The sequence below is a fragment of the Melanerpes formicivorus genome, unplaced genomic scaffold (genome assembly GCF_026170545.1).
Source record: "Melanerpes formicivorus ecotype bairdi unplaced genomic scaffold, bMelFor1.0.p_v2 SCAF_120, whole genome shotgun sequence".
Lineage (NCBI taxonomy): Eukaryota > Metazoa > Chordata > Aves > Piciformes > Picidae > Melanerpes > Melanerpes formicivorus.
Window position 1 is genome coordinate 520,144 of NW_027142472.1, and position 18,671 is coordinate 538,814.

At 42.0% G+C, this 18,671-nt stretch overlaps 1 protein-coding gene across 6 annotated transcripts in view; it reads left to right on the forward strand.

The window, feature by feature from the left end:
- JADE1 (jade family PHD finger 1) overlaps positions 1-18,671 on the forward strand; it is a 55,824-nt gene that overhangs the window by 18,881 nt on the left and 18,272 nt on the right. For all 6 annotated transcript variants that reach the window (XM_068167598.1, XM_068167596.1, XM_068167594.1 and 3 more), the window contains 4 exons: positions 1,611-1,688; positions 11,791-11,873; positions 15,304-15,461; positions 17,904-18,091. In XM_068167598.1, the coding sequence (XP_068023699.1) occupies positions 1,637-1,688; positions 11,791-11,873; positions 15,304-15,461; positions 17,904-18,091 (481 nt within the window). In that variant the 5' untranslated portion in view covers positions 1,611-1,636. The remainder of the gene's footprint in view (positions 1-1,610; positions 1,689-11,790; positions 11,874-15,303; positions 15,462-17,903; positions 18,092-18,671) is intronic.

An 18,671-nucleotide genomic window follows, 5' to 3' on the forward strand; every position in this document is an offset into this window, starting at 1 on the left:
ACTATTACATATTTCAAAGACAGACATGAAATCCCACTCTGGAAAGTCACTCTGTGGCAGGGAAACTTCCCCCTGGCTCTGCTTGGATGAAGACTGTGAAAAAGGAGGCAGTCCTGCAAAGCTTGTTCTCCTGCAACTTCATCAGGCTTACTGGAAGTGTAAAATAGAGTCTCGGGGTCATTTGCTTGTGATCTACTGGTGGTGATTTAAAGAATACCCTCAAAAAAAAAGAAGTTTATTTCTTTTTATATGAATCATTTTTGGAAGAGAAGATATTTTTGGGCTTGTTTGGAAGTAGCATCAGCCATCAGTTAGGATTGTTACTTCTCCTTATTTTGGGAATTGTCTTATAAAAGTTGAAAGCATTGTTGAGCTTACTGCAGTGAGATGTAGTTGAAATAGTCGACTGTATACTCAAGGGTCAGTGGAAAGAGTTTGCCAAAGGGTTTCTAGGAAATCCCAACTCACATGAAAGTGAGGGTCTTGGGTTTTCTGCACCTACCTAGAAGCAAGCAAGTATTTTGGCATCTGATTTCCAAATCTGTGCCCTAGAGTAATGTAGGAGGGCTTTGCTGCTAGCAGAACTCCCAGAGCTTGTTGGTATCAGGATTAATATGTGGTAAGCAAAGACTCAGAGGATGTGATGTGCATCTAGAGGCCTTGTCAGTTGAACTTAGAGTGGATATGCCTTTCTCCACATGTCTTGTCATGTTATTACTGCTCTTCAACTTACACATTTTAATGGCTTTCTACATGTAAATGCTGAATATCTATTTACAGCTTCCTTAATTTTGTGATTTTGATTTCATTCCACAGAGAATATGTGTGAAAATAGCAACACTGGGAATAGCACTTAAAAAGATAGGCAACTTTGTGCCTTTTCATCACTGGTTCACGTGCAGTTGAATTCAGTATCAATGGAAGTCTGGCAGTTTAGAGGAGCTTTTGTGTAATCAGTTGGTGATCTGATTCCTGAAAAGCAGTTTGTGCTAGGCATGGCACTAGAAATGTGCCTGTGGGAGGAAGGAGCTCTCTTACCTTAGAGAGTGGTGCCTTCCAGGGCAGAGATGATGCGATTTAGTTTATCTGGGAAGACTTGGTTTGTTACAGCTGATGGTGTGTGTTTTTGTTTGTTTTATACTTTTTAATGTGTATATTTAAGTGGATTACTTTAATCTTTGATTTTGTAAATCTGGCACTTTAAACAGAATAAAATGGTTCCAAAAGCATGTTAGCCAAAGTAAATATTTACACAAGCAGTAAAAATGTTATTGTATTGCAGATCTAATATCAAAATGGGCAGGGGAAGTTGAGCACATTGACTGCAGATATTTAGTGATTTTAAGACTTCTCAGAGCAAAATCTGCTTTTGTTGTGGGGTTAAAGTGTTGGTGGGGTTGTCACTGATACTCTCCAGTTCTGTTCACCTGCTTGCATGATGGCTGCTTAATTAAGCACCCTTGAGATACTCACCGTTCATATTTCAGATGCCATTTAAAGTTGTTTATTTTCCTTTGTGTGCTATAAATCCTCAAATGCCATCAGAAACACAACTTGATGACTGTGTATTATTATTATCTTGGGCTAAGTGCTGTCTCATTGCTTTGCAGGCTGCCTGCTGTTTCCCGTGAAGATCATGAAACGAAGACGGCTTCCTAGCAGCAGTGAGGATTCTGACGACAATGGCAGTAAGTGCTCCTTTGTTGTAGAGTGCAGTAGGTGATGAGTTTAAAACACATTTTAATGCAGTGGTTGATGTGACAGGCATTTTGCATATAGCTTGGGCTGGTAGAAATTGTGTCTGCTCTGCGGATTTGGTCTTCAACTTGGTCATTCTGAGCACAGGTGTTGGAATTCCCCCACTCTATTGACTACACAGTAAGAAAAAGCAAGTGGAAAAAGTTGGTTGTCATCTTCAATATTTTTGCAAAGAGAGTAACATATCATTAGAAGGGCAGAATTTGTGTGGAGACTTCTGCTGACATTGTGTCCACAGCTTAGCATCTAGTAGAAGCTTGCATTAGGATTCTAAATTGGCTTCAGTGTTGTTCTACTGTCATATGCAGTGGAAAGGCATATTACTTGAAGCTTAAGTAGAAGGGATTGGAGGTGCAGAAAAGTTGGTTCCTGTTCTTGGTTTGAAGATTATCTTATTGGAGGAATAACTTTGAAGATTTTTAATTCATAAAATTAGACATTTGGATACAGAATGTATTTAAATTTTTTTTAACTGATGTAACTAAGTTCTGTGTTGTGTGTATACACCAGAACAAGAGGAGACAGTCTCAAGCTGTGCCAGGGGAGGTCTAGGCTGGGTGTTAGGAAGAAATTCTTCATAGAGAGAGTGATTGCCCATTGGAATGTGCTGCCCTAGGGAGGTGGTGGAGTCACCATCACTGGAGGTATTTAGAAGGAGACTTGGTGGGGTGCTTGGTGCCGTGGTTTAGTTGATTAGATGGTGTTGGATGATGGGTTGGACATGATGATCTCAAAGGTCTCTTCCAGCCCGGTCTGGTCTGGTCTAGTCTAGTCTATTCTAGTGTTTGGATTCTAGGGGTTATAACCTTTCATTTAAGCAGAAAAGAAACAAGAAGGGGAAGAAGAGAGGTAAAATGGCATTTTGGCATGTGTGCCAAGGTATTTTATTTGCCCAAACAAGGAATTTGGTTGCACTTGACAATAGTACAGCCTAGACAGTTGGCAGATTTTTATCCTGGTTTTAATTTGATCTGTATGGATGCACATCTTCAAATCTGAAGTGTTTTATGAGGCTTTAACCTGAAATTTGACAGAAAACGATCAGAGTTTTGCCATATGCTTCAAAAGCTTTACTCTGAGAATGTAGCTCTGTGTTGTACTGTGGCCCTGCAGAAGTGACTGCTTTACTTGCCTGCATGTCTTAAGTGGGTCTGTGCTGCATGGGGAGTCTGCTCACTTAGGGCCAAATCTGGACCTTCAAACAACCTTGGGCAAACTTGCTGAAATGAAGGGGTGGTACAAGAACTAGGGGAGGTGAGAATTAACAAGCTGATTAGTAGTCAGTCCAGGTAAGTTTTGGGTAAACTCTATTAAAAGAGAGACAGAATTTGGCTAGTTTTTTGAGAACTACCTGCAATTGGGGGATTTTGGAAGGAAAAAAATATCTTGAATCAGACCTGATTTTTCTAGGGTAGAAGTTTACTTGGGGTTGTAAAAACTGAAGTCAGTATATTTCCTCCAAAGTGGTATGAACATCCCCAAAACAAGATGTGTTTTTACTTGTAAAATAGGCAAGTCACAGCAAATGTGATGTCTTCAATGAGAATTTTGCTTTGCTCTTTGGTTTTTTTTTCATTCCCCAGCAGCTTTATATAACAGTGTTTCATTTTGATAATGGTGTTTATTTTCAGTCTCTTGCCCATTTGATTTTACTCTTTGATCCCTTCATGTGCCTTGTGTTACAGGCTTTACCAAATGAAATATAAAGCAGATAATCTTGGAATTGAAGTTCTGAAATAGATACAAGTGACTGATCTGTTGCTGATTAGAATGCTTGTTTGTAATGTCATTGGATATATAACTATCTGGAACAGAGCTGTCGACTTACTGAATTATATTTCCCACAAAACTGTATTTCCATCAGTTCCAGATCTAAGAAAATGAGTTAGGAAAACAAACTCTTGCCCTTTTATCTTCACTCCGTTTTAAAGCCTAATTAATGCGAATAACCATTTCTTGAATAAATTACACAGTAAAAGGCAGGGAAGTTTCAAAATTATTTTCAAGTATTGTTTGAAGTATGAACCACTTCCCTTTCATAACACTCCTTTTTTCTTAATTATGTTTTTTCCCCTTGAAGTTACTGGATAAATTCTGATGCAGGTTCCTGGACAGTCATTCTATCAGTATACACTTGTTCAGAAAGTTCAAGGGTTAATAAACAGAAGCTGAGATAACATTTAGTGTAGGCTCAGCATCTCCAGGGCTTTTTGTTGTTCACACTTCCCTGAGAACAATGTCCCAACATTCAGGCCCTTTCTTTGCTGTGTGGAGAGACTCTCCAGTGTGCTTCCTGCACACCCCTCGTATTAAACTCAGTAGTGCTTCAGTTTAGAGCTCAGCATTGCTCTTCTGGCTTGTCTGGCAAGGTGAGGAGTGGCCTTCGAGCTCTTAGGTTTCTTCAGTTCTGAAGGTGAGTCCTCATGCTGTGCTTTAGCAGTCTGTGTGAGCAGGCCCCTCAGATTCATCATGAGTGTCACTGGATAAATGTTGAATTAATATGAATGATGATGATTGTCTGCTGCAGACTCCAGCATGTAGACTAGTGCCACCTGGAAAACATTTTGGCATGAAAGCAGGCACATTTTATTTTATTGAATTCAGGAACAAGAATATTTATAAGGTAGCAATAGTAATAATGGTACTAATAATGGAATTCATCTATAAAAATCAATGAACATACAAAGGGTTTTTTTCCTATGATGTCACTGGACTGAATCAGTTTCCTTGGTAGTCACAGGGTGATAGGAAAAAAACAAATGCCTGATACCCTGAACAGTAAAAATACTTTACACTGAAGATAGAAGCATGTCAGTAGTCCTTCAGAGGAAGAAAAAGGTGCTGCTCTTTTGTTAGGTGAAAAAAGGGAGAATTGTTTGCATTTCATTTTGGGGTGAAGTACAGAACAGAAGAACGCTTACCAACATGGCTGCAGTTCTAGAGTACAGATGAGTTTTCACTGGCTTATGTAAGATACTGTAATGTGCATGATTGTATATTATTTGCAGTATTTTAAAGCCTTGTAGCTTAAAGGCAGAACCTTTGCTTTCCTCATCACTTCTGTATTTCATCACCACCCTCTGTGTTGATTCTTTGCCAAAAGCCAAGTGCAGACTTCAAGCCCCCAAAAGTTTTCGTGTTACATCCTTCAACCTAACTACTGAAAATTGTTGGGCTGTGTCCCCTTAGAGTCAGAGCTCTAAATCCTCATTTGGACAGGGGGGCAAAATAGCCTCTTGGAAGCACTAAGCAAGGGGTGTCAGTGTAAATTGTATACAGTTCTGCACTTAGTCCCTGGATATCTGACTATCTTCTGAGAGATTCTGTGTTCTGAAATTACAGGTCACTTTTGAACATTTTATCCATGAAATATAATTGAATGAAAACCAGCTGCAGGTATAATTCTGGATTTTGAACTTGTGTCTAAATAAATTGGAAAGGTATTGGGAGAGGCCTGGGGAAAGGTTTAAGATTATGGGCACCTCAAAGTAATCCTTTTTTTGTTGTATGGCAGCTTGTTACTTTCTGTCCCTTTCCAGAGGGTGTATTAGGGCAACTGTAATAGATGCTAATATTAGCCAGGGCCGTCATAAAAGCCTTGGGATGTACATGCCATCTTCTTCAAAATCTCTAATAAGTAAATGAGTAATGTTTACCTTAGACTCAATTAAGTCCTTGTTATCTCCATGGCTGGCTAGGGCTTTGATAATTTTGGAGCAATTTTTCTTACTTGTATTCAGCTCGCTCTTCCGTTGCAAAAACTCCTCCTCTTCATGATTCCAGGTCTTTCTCTAATTAAATGTTAGATACTGAAGCCATTTTATCCTTCCAGCTCAGTGTCTGTTCTGACTTTTTAGCCTCATTTGTCTGTAAATCTGCAAAGGTGGTTTGTGCTGAATACTCCATGTTCTTAATTTCCTGGTGAGATGAAGTTGTGCGGTGGAGTAGTTTCCATTTATAGCTTCAGGGTATTCCTTTTGCACATATTGCTTGCACACAAGGACAGATTCTGTTTGAGGGAAGATCTGAAGCTCAGACAGTTGTATTATGGGGAGCTTGGGTGGAATCTAGGCTCTTCTTGATGTCAGTGAGAGTCTGGTCACTGTTTCCTATGAACAAGGAATTTAGAGCATGATTTTCTTCATGCTTTACTTGTTCCCACAATGTCTGTTCACATATTCTTGAGGGGGTTATCAGTTCATCATACTCACACATGCAGGGTGTCTGAGAGAAGGACTGAAGACACTTGCACATGAAAAATACTTCCAAGATTGACAAAGTTTCACCTCAGTCCTGAGCAATGGCAGATTTCATACTTGTGGATTATGAGTGCAGTTCTGTAATTCAGATGGCCCCTTGCTCTATCATTGCTAAACAAATGCTATTTTAAAGTTAAACGTATTTTGCCAATATCCGTTGCTCTGACAGAATGGTGGTGATCTTAGACTTAGAAAGGGCTTTTCATCCCAGTGGATTCCTGTTGTATTTGAGATGGATCCCAGGGTGACTTCACAAAGGTTGCTGAGTACATAACCTTAGGTGCATATGCCATTTACCACAGAATTGCAGCTGCTGCTGGCCTGAAATGTGGCAATTACTGAGCTGTGCACGTAGTGCTGTGCAGCAGTTTAGGGAAAGGAAGTGAAGAACATTTCTCATTTTTCAGTTGAACTGGCTGGTAGATGAGGGATAGTGATTAAACAAGAGAACATAACATAGCTGCAGAGCTAGAACTTGGAGAAAGCGACACATTTGTGATCAGCACAGCAGTGTTGAGAAAGGGTTGGAGTGATGACAAGTGGTCAGAGCTGCCATCTTAGCTGGAGGTTGGGCTGACTGGGACAGGGTGACTTTTGGTGAAGTTAATACTCTTTCAGGCCCTCTTGATGGGTGATTTGAAGGTCTTAACCTGGACTGATAGGATATCACATCTGAAGAAGGGACATCACATAACCATCCCTGTTGTTTTTGGAGAGGCACATTTTTCTTTGCAGGACAGGTGGTACTGAGTACACCTAACTAACTCCACTGGAGTTTTAAGGCCTGACAACCTCAGCCCGTGGATACTAGCTTGGGAGGTGCTCAAACTGACTCAGATAACTTGTCGTAAATCATTATGGTAAAACATTTCTGCAGTGGGAAGCCTTGGGCTTGGAGCTGGAGTGGCACTTGGGTCTTGTGATAGGAATTCCTCACCATTAGGAGAGTGCATGTGCATGGTTTTGTCTCTGTCATCTGAGATTATACAATTCAGATGTGCAGCTGAGAAGAGAGATCCTAGGAGGGAGCTTGTATTGAACTGCTGTGGCAGGGAGCTGCAAAGACTGTTCATTACATGTGTCAGACGCTGAGCGATTGAGCAGTGGTGTTGCAAAGCACTGAGAGATCATCTGGGTCCATGCATTGTTCAGCAGCTGCAATTGGGTACTTGTCAAATGACACTAAATTTTGAGTAGGATCAGTGTTGACAAGAGAGAAAAGGCTGTTGCTTTTCCCCTTTCGATCTTGAATGAGATTATTGTATTATAATATGCTATTATATAGAGATAAGGAAGATAGATGGGCAAATCTTACAGCCACAGGAGCATGAGGAGTATGGCTGTGTGAAATGATGCAGGTGGTATTTGCATACATGATGCTTTCTCTGTGGTAAGGCCTGAAGATGTTTGCACAGCTCTTTCCGTAGCTAATAGAATGGAAAACCAGCCTCAGAATAGTCTGCTGCTTTTTTCTTTGTGCTGGAACTTGGCTCTAGACATGGAGTTATGTCTAAGTGACATGAAGCCTCGCTGTAAGGAGTTGTGGGCCAGACACTAAATGGGGAGACTGAGCATCTATGTTTTCTCTTCAGGCTGCAGATCTTTGTGACAGTGCTGGCAGCAGCACCTAGTTGGTCTCAGAGTGAGTTGAGCAACAGCGTAGGCATTTGGAAATGGCAGCGCTAAGCAGAAGTGACAGCCAGACATAGATCTGTGCCGGGGATGTTTGGCTCTGTTGTGCTGCTGCTGTGATGGTGTAGCAGCAGTGTATTGATGGTGAGAGGAGTGCTTTTAGACCCTGGTGATCTGAGGCTTTGAAGGGTTCAGAGGCTGCGGGGGCAGGTAGTTCTCCAGGCACACAGCTGGATGCCCTGCAGGTGGCTTTACATCAGCCTTGTGCATGATGCAGAATAGCTGAGGCTGTACTGCGTTGGTTGTGGGATAGAATTCCCTGAGGGCTTGAGTTGGTTTATTGTTCCCAAGCAATTTTCTGTTTTGATGGGCTTTTCTTTGAATCAAAACATATTATTGACAGATCATTTAATAAATGGATACAGTTAAAATTGATTATGTTTTCCCTTTTGGGAAGTGAATTCTTCACAGATAGGGAAGAAGAATTCACACTTCTTGCTTGCTTTCTTTTAGCATCAGGAGGTGTGTGTGTTTATATACACCCCGTAGTGGTATTACAAATGCACTGTATTTGCAGTGGGAGGTGTATATAATAGCCAAGGAGAACAGGAAGTTTCCCTACTTGAGACTTAGAACTCACCTTTCCAGAAGTATTGTGTTGGAGCTTTGGCTTTCTTGCTGTGACTTACACCTCATTAGTGGTTTGGGATTGCTCTTAGCTTTTTTGTCTATATGTTGATAAATGCAAAGGGAGAACTGAGATATGTGGCAAGGGCATGATCCTCCTCCTGTTCCCAGTGATGAAAACCTTTTAATACATCTGAACACCTGGGCCATCTGAAGGGACCCTAAACACATCAGAATGATCTTGGGATGTCTCCTGAAGTGATGATGCTAGCTAGACTACTGTGTTCACCCATCATTTGTAACAGGACACCTTTTACCTCCGATGCCTAGTGATTCATGTTCTGGATGTGTTTAGTTTTGTGCCTCGGAGTTGTGTATTTTTCACATCCAGTGTTACTCACATGATAGTATGGGCTCTCTTTAACATCTCATTAATTTTCCATCTGCTGTAGAACTCATTTCTCCCATAAGGCATATAATGTTATCTTACAAAAGTTTTACATCTTCCAAATCTTAGTGATTCAGACTTCCCTTATGCTTTATTTGGTGTTGTTATACCAAAGCTGGGTTTAACTCTGTCTTGTTCTTCAGTTGTTTCTTCTAAGTTTGGTGATCCTAATGCTGTGTGGGACTAAGGCTAAGGTATTCAGACCTAAGTGACTAAGGTATTCAGAAAACTGTTGATTAATACAGTCATTTTAGATACTGTATGCAAGAGGCTCATTTTGGTGAAAGGTGTCTGGAATCTCTCTAAAATAACTCAGCTGGGTTCATATGATTGCATAATACAAAAGAGCTGTTCTGGGTCCTGTGTTTGTTTGGACCACAGTAGCTTGTTCCTTCTGCATAAATCAAGAATGGCTCTTACTGCATGTATTTAGATTTAAAAATCAGATCATTAGTCACTGAAGTAGCTGTAATTGCCTGTGAACTTTTTCTTCCAGTAAGGTCCCTCTTCTGGGTTAGATATGAAAATAATGGAAAGGATGCTTGAAAGACAAATAACATCCTCATTTTCCTCCTGCACTGTCATTGATACACGCCGGGTGGGTGGATGGCTTATTAATGACAACAACTTTGGGTAGTTCAGTGACCTGGTCTTGGTACTACTGAAGCAGTGATATTTGCCATTAACAAAGCTGAGACACTTACTTGACATTTCCAAAGTAGTTAAATTTACTACTATTATGGGCTGGATATTTTACTATCGTTTCACTGACTCTCACAGTTTCTTGCACTTGTGTCTCTAAGTGGTTACTTGAATTTGTGAATGCAGGCCTTATAGTTGGGTTTGTTTATTCAGGGAGTAAATGTTTCCCTATTGAAGTTAAGCCCTTACCAAAGGTCACCTGTTAGCTGCAGTTAGAAGTCTTAGTGGGTAGTAAAGTCTCAGTCCCCTGAGAAATTCTTCCACCTTTTTCTTATGGTATTATGTATAGGCAGTTTGCACAGCTGAAAAATACAGCAGTCTCTTCAGTAGCTTACTATAAACCCACTATGTAGTCACCTCTTTTAGGTGCAAGGAAACAGCTGTTACAGAACTATGTAGGAAACTATTTCTTCCCTTATTTGTTGTAGGAAGTTAGTTAGCATGGAAAAAGCCCTCATTGGATTAAAGAAACCACATCTGTCTGGATGTTAAAATGTTAATGATTGCATTGCTATATTGCAGGAAAAACTTGGATTTTAGCTGTGTGCCTCAGTTGTTTGAAAGACTTCACTTACTCCTTTCTGAGTTCTTTGAGTTTGGGTACATGCTGACACAGTCCTCAGGAGGTGTTTTTGCTCCTGCTCGTGTTTTTCTTTAGTTTTCCAGAGATGATTTAAAGGGAATGGTAGTTAAATGATCTTGGGAGCCTGGCTTCCCACACAGATTAGGAAATGGCAATCAATCACTTCTATTTTTTCTTTTCTTTGGGTTTTTTCCCTATAATTGTAAAATAGAGAGGCTTAGGAAAAGAGCCTGGGACTTCTCTAAAACCTGCCAAATCACCAGCTTTTTAAAAAGTATTGTTATTAAAACACTAGTATTGGCTTAAAATGATCTTCTCTGTATTCTTAGCTCATTGGATAAGATTGTTTAAATATTTTTTTTTCTGTGTACCTTGCTTTAATTTTGTCCCTTCAGCATGTTCTGCCCAGTGTCTCTTCATTGCTGTGTTCCAGAGGGATGTTCACTGGGGCAGATGCCTTAATGTATTACTAGCAGAGAAGGGAAGGCAAAAGCATAGCTACGACATAATTAATTCTTCTGATGACTTGTTGCTCATTTGTATCTTTCCAATGAAAGTCTTGGACAGTTACTTCACTTTGAAAATGATTTCTGCTTTTAATAGATAACTTACCTCATCCTATGCAGTCTGCTTTTGAACAGTGCTTTCTGATCCCTAGAGGTTTCTGCTGGCTGATGCATGGCAATGTTGTTTCTACAGACTGCAGCCTTACACTTTTTACTTCTGGCACCTCTGTGCACAGGCAGTGAAGACATGAGCAGTGTGGGAAGGCCTATGCATCAGTTCAGTTTTATTTGTCTACAATTAATGCCTAGAGTTGCAAAATCTCTGTTCATCATTCAGAGTTCAACACATAGGTCCTTACCCCCTTATTACAAGTCCTTCATCTTCCCAACCTATAGGTTGGGGTTTTTCTGTGTGTGGGGGTGTGTGTGTGGTTTTTATTATTATTATTTTGCCCCAATGCTGCTGTGGAATTGGCAGTGGAAAATTGCTGCTGTGCCTGTAAATCTTACTGAGTTAAAATCAGTTGATTTGCACAGGTATAATCCAGTGGGGTGTCAAAGCACTACTTTGTCAGTGGAGTGTAGATTCTCTCTCTTCTTCCTTTTCGCCTGTTACAATACTTCTGAAAACTGAGAGAGACTCTGTAAAAAGGTTTCAAGGCAAAACAGCATAATTTGTTTGGAATGTCATGAATAATCATGCAGACAAAAATTGTACAATCACATTGAGAGATTAGCTGCAGAAAAGAGACAACAGTTTGCTTGGTGGGCTCTGCTCTGTGTGCACGGCAGTGTGCTTCCTTTGGAGAAGGCTTGCTCTGGTAAAAATTGGGTAACTGGTAGAGATATTTAGGACATCAATCCCTCAGTTTCAAAGATTACTTCTCAGGCTGTCAGCAGACCTCCTAGTCAGCTATCAGTCTGCTGAAAGTGATTTATTGATGCTCTGGGAGCAGCATGTTGTGAAGTATGTGAAGATTTCTTCAAATCCTGAGTGGAGGGCTGCTGAGGGCAGTCCAGCCAGTACACCCTGGTAGATTTAGAAACTTCTAAACAGAACAGAAGAGCGACCGCAGAAATTTACAAGTGAGTAACCTTCTATTTTGTGGTTCATGTTGAAGAGAGTCTTTTGGAGGCTTGCCACAGAAGCCTGCCTGCCTTGTCTTCCCCATCTAGTTCCAATGACATCAATTTGCCTTCTGGGGTGTGTGGGGAGAGCAAAGGCTTTTTTTGGTGGACAAGCAGTGTCTGCAAGTGAACATTTCTCTGTCCTAGGTCTGTCTACCTGGTCCCAGCATTCCAGATCTCGACGTCGGAGGACTTCGTGTTCCAGACATGAAGATCGAAAACCTTCTGAGGTATTTCTGGAGTTTGATTTGCATTTTGTCACATCTATCAAATACACAGCCCTCTACATGTTCTGGTAATGGATCCTTTTCTTCTGATTTGCTTTTCTAGTTTTTTCTTTTTGCTACATTTTAGCTGGCACCTGCTCCCCACCCCTCCTTTTTTGTTTGGGCTTGGTTTGGGGCTTTTTTTGTGGCTCCAGGAGACTGGGGAGTTCTGCTGTTGGCTGAACCATTATCTGCCTGTCAATTTTGTCAGTCTGACACTTATTCAACATAGCTGTGCAGTCTTTCTTCTCATATTTTAGGCATTGGGGTTTATTTGTAGCTTGGTTCGTGAACAGCAAAAAATTATATTAGGTGCATTTATTTCCTAGCTGGTATTGTGTTTTGGTGTTTGATCTTTGCTAACGTGCTTGTCAAACTAGAGATCTGCTTCCTGACAGTTCCGTGTTGCATAGTGCTTTGAGGAAATTCTATCAAGGGAAATGGGAATCTTTGAACTTCCCCAGGATTGATCAACTGTTATTACACAAATGCAGTCCAGTTCCTTGGATATTTCTTGCTGAATCTTCCTATCTTCAGGCAAATACTAGACTGCAGAGTTCATAGAGGTTGCAGAGCAAGGCTTAGCTTTGGGAGCTGGATTTCTTCATTTAACATGCTTGCCCAATACATGTATTTCTGATGTATTGGTGAGTGATTGATGTTGAGAAGAAATATACTTTGTTAATCTCTCTAGACAGCTCTTCTCCCAGAGAAGAGTTTCTACAGGAACAATCACACTCATTGTTCAGTGTGAGCTACACCTAGTGCTGGGGGTTTCCAGACTTCTTTTTTGATTGTTGGCTGTTCCCTTCTGTTGGCTTCCCTTCTTTCTTTTTATGTTACTGTGAATGTGGAGGCTCCATGTGGATTTATTCTTGCTGGTGATGTTTGCTATCCTTGGTTATCTTTCGTACATGCCTTAGAAGTACCTTGTGAAAGGCCATCAGGAAGTGATCTGAGGTAGTTACTAGCCTTGCTCTTCTTCTGTGTGTGCTTCTGTTTTCTCCTCTCCCTCTTCTAGCATTTGTTGTCAGAGTCTTTGTAGCTTTTTGCTGTTCTCTTGGGTGTTCTCAGCCTGGGTGGGCAGCTTATTTTCTCCTCTTCAGCTCTGTTGCACAGTCTGCTGCTGCTCTCCCCACATACGCGTTGTATCTGACTGCCACGGCACTGGCAGTAAAGTGACACTTGCTAAACTCCCCGGGTGAAATCCTGGCCTCATTGAAGTTGGTGGCAAAATTCCCATTGACTTGAGCATGGCCAGGGTTTCACCCTTTAGCTTTGAAGTGTTCAGTGCTTCTGCCAGCCAGCACTTTTGTAAGCTCTGCTTTGCTCCAGGCAGTCTGATTGCATCAGAAATTAGAGCAGAAAGAATGGTGTCACAGGGCCACAGGCCTGAGAAGGAGTTTCTTGGCTGTGAGGTGCTGCATTAGCTTTGCTCCTGAGGGAGCTCTGCAACAAATTTGTCCAAGAACCTGAGTTACTTTGGCTCTCAGTTTGAGCAAGTTGCATGTCCCATTTTATATTTTTAGTCTTCTTTACATTTGACATTTCATTGCTTTAATTCAAGTCACTTAGAAGTGCAATTCCCCTGGCCAGCTGTGCTTGTTTGTTCTGTGAGCCAGTTTACTTTAGGTCTTATTTTTCATTTCTTGATGGGAGCCTCACAGGAGTTGTAGTGGCATTGTTTAAAGCCTTCCACTATGTTTCATTACCTGTGTTTTGCCTCTCCTTTGTATGATAATATTATTCTTTAGTTTCAAATGTTGGCAGTTTTCCTGAAGATGTCAAGACAAGTGTTAAGAAAAATGTCATGATCTGATACTATTTTTATGACAGAACCAGAGTGGAAACGGAAACATACTGAGACAAAGTGTAGTGGTATATGCTTGTTGGGGGGGAGGAGGTGTTTCAAGAGGTGTAGTGTGGCAAGGCAAGTCACACTTTGAAAGAGTCTCAGAAGTATAATTAATAGTCATGTTCACCATTTCCCTAAAATACTGCCCCAAAATCATAGGGAATCTGTTGAGGTTTGAGGTGTGTGAGTAGTATGTGACATAATTGTTGTCCTGGGGAGGATTGTCTAGTTAGCACTCTGCATAGAGCTGGTTCTTCCTTAGCTATATGCAAGAGTTGGCTGGAGCTAAGTAAAAGTGTTGCTGTTGGTTCAGGACTAGGAGGTTGTGTCTTTCTGTCCCCTTAGCAGCCCAGCAGGAGAAGCTAGGAGTACTGCCCTGCCTTCCCCTTTGTAACTGCAGTGCAGGGCTGGTGCTTGTTGACCTTGCCCACCACAAACCAAGAAGTCTGCAGGGAAAATTTTCTTAAGATATTACCTATCTTCTTGCCCTGGTGGTACTTATTTTCTGCCACCTGGTTGCTTTTTAACCCTTTCCTTTGAATGTGTCATTGACTGCTTAAACATTAGTTATTGTGGAGGTGAGGAGTGCTGGGTGCAGTTGCTGTAGTGTACAGCAGCCTCGTCTTACAGGGTGAGGAGAGCTGTAAACAAGTGCAGGCTTGCAGTTCTGATTTCTGTGCTACCACCCCTTTCTGCAGTGCTGACAGACAGTGACAAACCTGGCAAAGGCTCCACTGCAGTGCCACAGCATGCCTGCTACAAGAGTGACCCCTTTTTTATTTCATCCTGTGGCTTGTGGAAGATCCCACTGCTGTCTGCTTATGGCTGCTAACCCCAAAGCTGCCAAACATCCTGCTTGGTTTTGAGATGCATGCCCCTGCAAAGGCAGAGTGACAGCCGTGCTGCAGAGGTATCTGTAGCGGATGGAATAACAAGCACCTGTGCAGAGCAGGGAGATGCCAGCAGAATTCTAGTCTGGTGCTATTGTATCTGATTTTTCTGGGTTATGTTTTAGAAATACTTGCACAAAGAGTCATCTCCTTAGAATTTCCTCTTGTGGCTGGTGGTGGTAGAGTCACGCCTTGATTTCTACCACAGGGAATTTCTAGAATGTCTCTGGATTAGTCAGAGCTCCAATAATAAAAAACAAACCAAAGAAATCAACAAAACCCGTTGGGGCACAAGTGAGGTTTCCCTGTGTTGCTGGTTTGAAACTCGGAGCTCCTGCGGCTTTTATTGCAGCCAGGATGGGGGTAAAAGTGGGTAGCACCTTTTAGCATTACGTCTCCAGCACAGGGGGAGCACCAGGACTTGCAGGGAAGGTAGCTGGAAGTCATTCTGTCAGTATTTGCACCTTCACCTACCCCTTTCTCTGCAGTAAAGCTGAGCCTCTGTCCTGCAGTGGGCTGGGTCAGCTCACTGTTGGTACAGTGACCTTGTAACACACTGCTCCATGGTTACCCTGAAGCTGTGAATCACAGAGTGTGAATATCCGATGTCAGTGTCTCTATTTTTCTCTCTTGTTCCCTCTCTTTGCAGGTGTTCAGAACGGACCTGATCACTGCCATGAAGTTACATGACTCCTTCCAGCTGAACCCTGATGAATACTATGTGCTGGCAGATCCCTGGAGGCAGGAGTGGGAAAAGGGAGTTCAGGTGCCAGTTAGCCCAGGGACCATCCCAGAACCAGTAGCCAGGTATAGTTTGGAGGAATGCAGACAAATACACATATGTTTATACTGGTAGCTTGTGTCTACATTGCTTTGGCTTCTTGAGCTTGATTCCACAGTGTCTCGCTAAGAAAGGTCTTGTTCACAGAGAGGAAGAGCAACCTGCCTCATCTTTTCGAAGGGTGGGTGGGGTCAGGAGTCAGGCCTCTTCTGCCTGTGTGCCAAAATACAAATGTCAGAACAATTTTTGGCATTGCATTAGAATGGAGTGTGATGACAGAACCTTAAAAATAGCTTCTATTTTTAAGCCCAGACTTGACCTCACTCAGCATTGCTGGGAGAGCCCTCGCCTGATGCTTCTTCTATGCCGTAAGTTCCTTCCAAGGAACAGTTAGGCTAGGCAGAATGAAGGGCTAGAGAAAAGACAACATTTCATGTTGTTTTGTTGGTTGATTAATTTGCTGACATAGGAAATCATTGTACAGTATTTCAGCTGTTGGAAGAACCATCCAGATTGAACTAACTACATTTTATACGGAATGCATTTAACTAAACACATTACTGTGAGGTTTTCTAGCTCTTGTCCAAGAAACCCTTAATTTCCTGCCCTTGTCTGTTAGATATTGTTTTCTCTTTCAAACTAAACAGTACATTTGCAAGGGCAGTGGTGTGCTGCAGCCCATCTGTCTGTTTTATGCTTAGTTGGGATTGGAGTTGGAGCAAGAGAGAAGAAGGATTATTGCCATTTAATGATGTTAGATCTCTGAGTATGTCCAGGCTGGCCCATAGGCATTATTACCACATATCCTAGCAATGTTGGTGGGGTCAGAACAGCCCAGTCTCTGATACACAACAAAGAATTCTGGGTGACACTGCATCTGATAGGTCTGCATCTGCCAGCTTTGACCTTGGAGTAGGGGAAGTAGAGCACTGCTGGTTAGTGGTTGTGGTTTGAAGCCAAACTACCTGTGCTTATTTCTTCTCTGTATTTAGGGCAGGTGCGTGGTACTGCCCAGAGGCATGCAGAGTGCTCAGTGTGGAATTTATGGTACAGAACATTTGAAAACAGTGCTCAGTTTGAAGTAAATCCTCTGTGAGGTGTAGTAGTCTGTAATATTTTAGTACTGTGCAGTATGACCAGGAGCAGTTTGGGCACTTCATTTAGCCTGGTGAGGTCATTTAGATCCGTATTCTTTCACAGTACCCTTCTGCACCTCAGAAGCCCCAAATCAACGTTCAGCTTGCTTACCATTTCTCAGATAGTTATCTGAAATGAGTTAAATTAGGGGAGGATTTAGGTCTGTGCAGGAGACTGAAACAGTTCAAAGCTATACTGAGATGTGTGTAGATACAGCAGTGGCCAATGAGGATCTTCTGATAGGCAGGGGAGCTGGGGGCAAAATTGCATGGAGGATGTCCTGCTTATTGTGCAGCATAGGCTATTGCCAGCAGAGGGTTGTGTTCTACACACAGTGGTGCTATCTTCTCTCTTGTGGCACTGGAGAAGGTGCAGTGTCCTGCTGAGAGGACCGTGTTGCATGTGCTTTGATGGAGTTGTATTGGTATTTGGAAGCAAGTCACCAGGTTGTTGGTAGAAGAACTGCTGCTGTTTGTGAATTGAGTGGTTTTGCTCCCAGCTCCTGCCTTTGCAGAGCTGTGGCACTGCAGGAATCTGACCTAGAACAAGTGATGTGCTGTAGGTACTTCACCATTTCTTGAACTAATGCCTGTGGTCAAACAAAATTTCAGTTGGCTTGCAGCTAAAATAGACTTTTGTAGTTGGTTGTTGGCCAGCTGGAGACTTCACAACCTGAGAGAAGCTGATTAATATTTGTGCTTTGCTCAGCATGACTTTAGTGACTGTGAAAGAGGAAATACAGACCCAGGATGCCAGACCTTGTATGTGCTTAGGTAAGTGAAGGTAAAGCTAGTGCAAATTACTGATTCTCTGTGGAAAGGTCTCCAGAATTCCACAAAGGCGACAATTCTGTAGCTACACCAACTAAAACATTCAGAAGCAGCACATGGTGAGAAAGCAAACTTTGAAGCTAGCAGGAAATACTGCTTTTCCCCTTGAATTTTCTTGCTCTTGATATTGTAGTGAAACAGATTGATTAAAAAAAAATCAAATCTTAAAACTGAGTGCACTTGGCAGCCAGCAGTGTTCCTACTCTAGCTTCAAACAAGTGTGGATTTCAGGTAGGAGTAAGTACAGCCCTATCCTCTAATCTTTTCATATTATTTAACTTGTGGTAATGAGCTGGGTTTCTAGACAGTTCTCATTAATTTATAACACCACCAGGTCATTATGGAAATGCACTGTACCGTTTTCCTATCTCAGTGGTGCAAGGTGATTGTTTAGATACGTATTGATGACTGCTAGTCAGTTCAAATGAGGCAATTTCAATTCTCTAGACATAAGTCTGGGCAGTCCAGCACACCTGACATCTGCTTGTCTGTCTGTTTTAGGGTTGTGTCTGAGACAAAAGCTGTCACCTTTACACGTCCCAGGAAGTACATTGTTTCGTCAGGTTCAGAGCCTCCAGAGCTGGGCTACGTTGACATCCGGACCTTAGCGGACAGCGTGTGCCGCTACGATCTCAATGACATGGACGTAGCGTGGCTGCGGCTTGCCAATGAAGAGTTCAAAGAAATGGGTGAGCAAGCAGTGCCTGTGCTTTCGTGCTGTTGCTTTTTTAAAGCTGGCTTTTTTAAGGAGAGTGCAGTGGGAAGAGATGAAAGAGGTGTGAAGAGATAGTGATCACAGGAGTCAAGGTTGGCACAGGGAAGCAGACCTGATGTGATTAAGCCCTGAGATACCTGTGTTTGTAACTGCTGAGTTGTATCTGATCAGACCAAGTCAGAGTCTGTATTTTTATTCCCCTCCACTACTTTCCATTTAACTAGGGAATTTCCAGAAATTTCCCATTTTACCATCAGGGTCCTTGAAGAGACCTGAATGGTAGTCTTTCTAGTTAGTCCTTTTATAATGGATTCATTTTTCTGTGCATCACATACCTGTGTCATCCTCGGGATGCGGTGTCCACCGCTTCGTTTGGTGGACCCTGGGGCTCAGTTAATCCTGGGGAGAGCCAAAGGAGGATTGTTTTGGTAAGACATTCATCGTGATGCTGCCATCAACTGCATGTCACAGCAAATGTTAGCTGTTGAGAATGAGACCAAAAGCAGGATGTGCCAACCTTGTGCTGTATTGTAGTGGAATTTCTTGCCCCAACC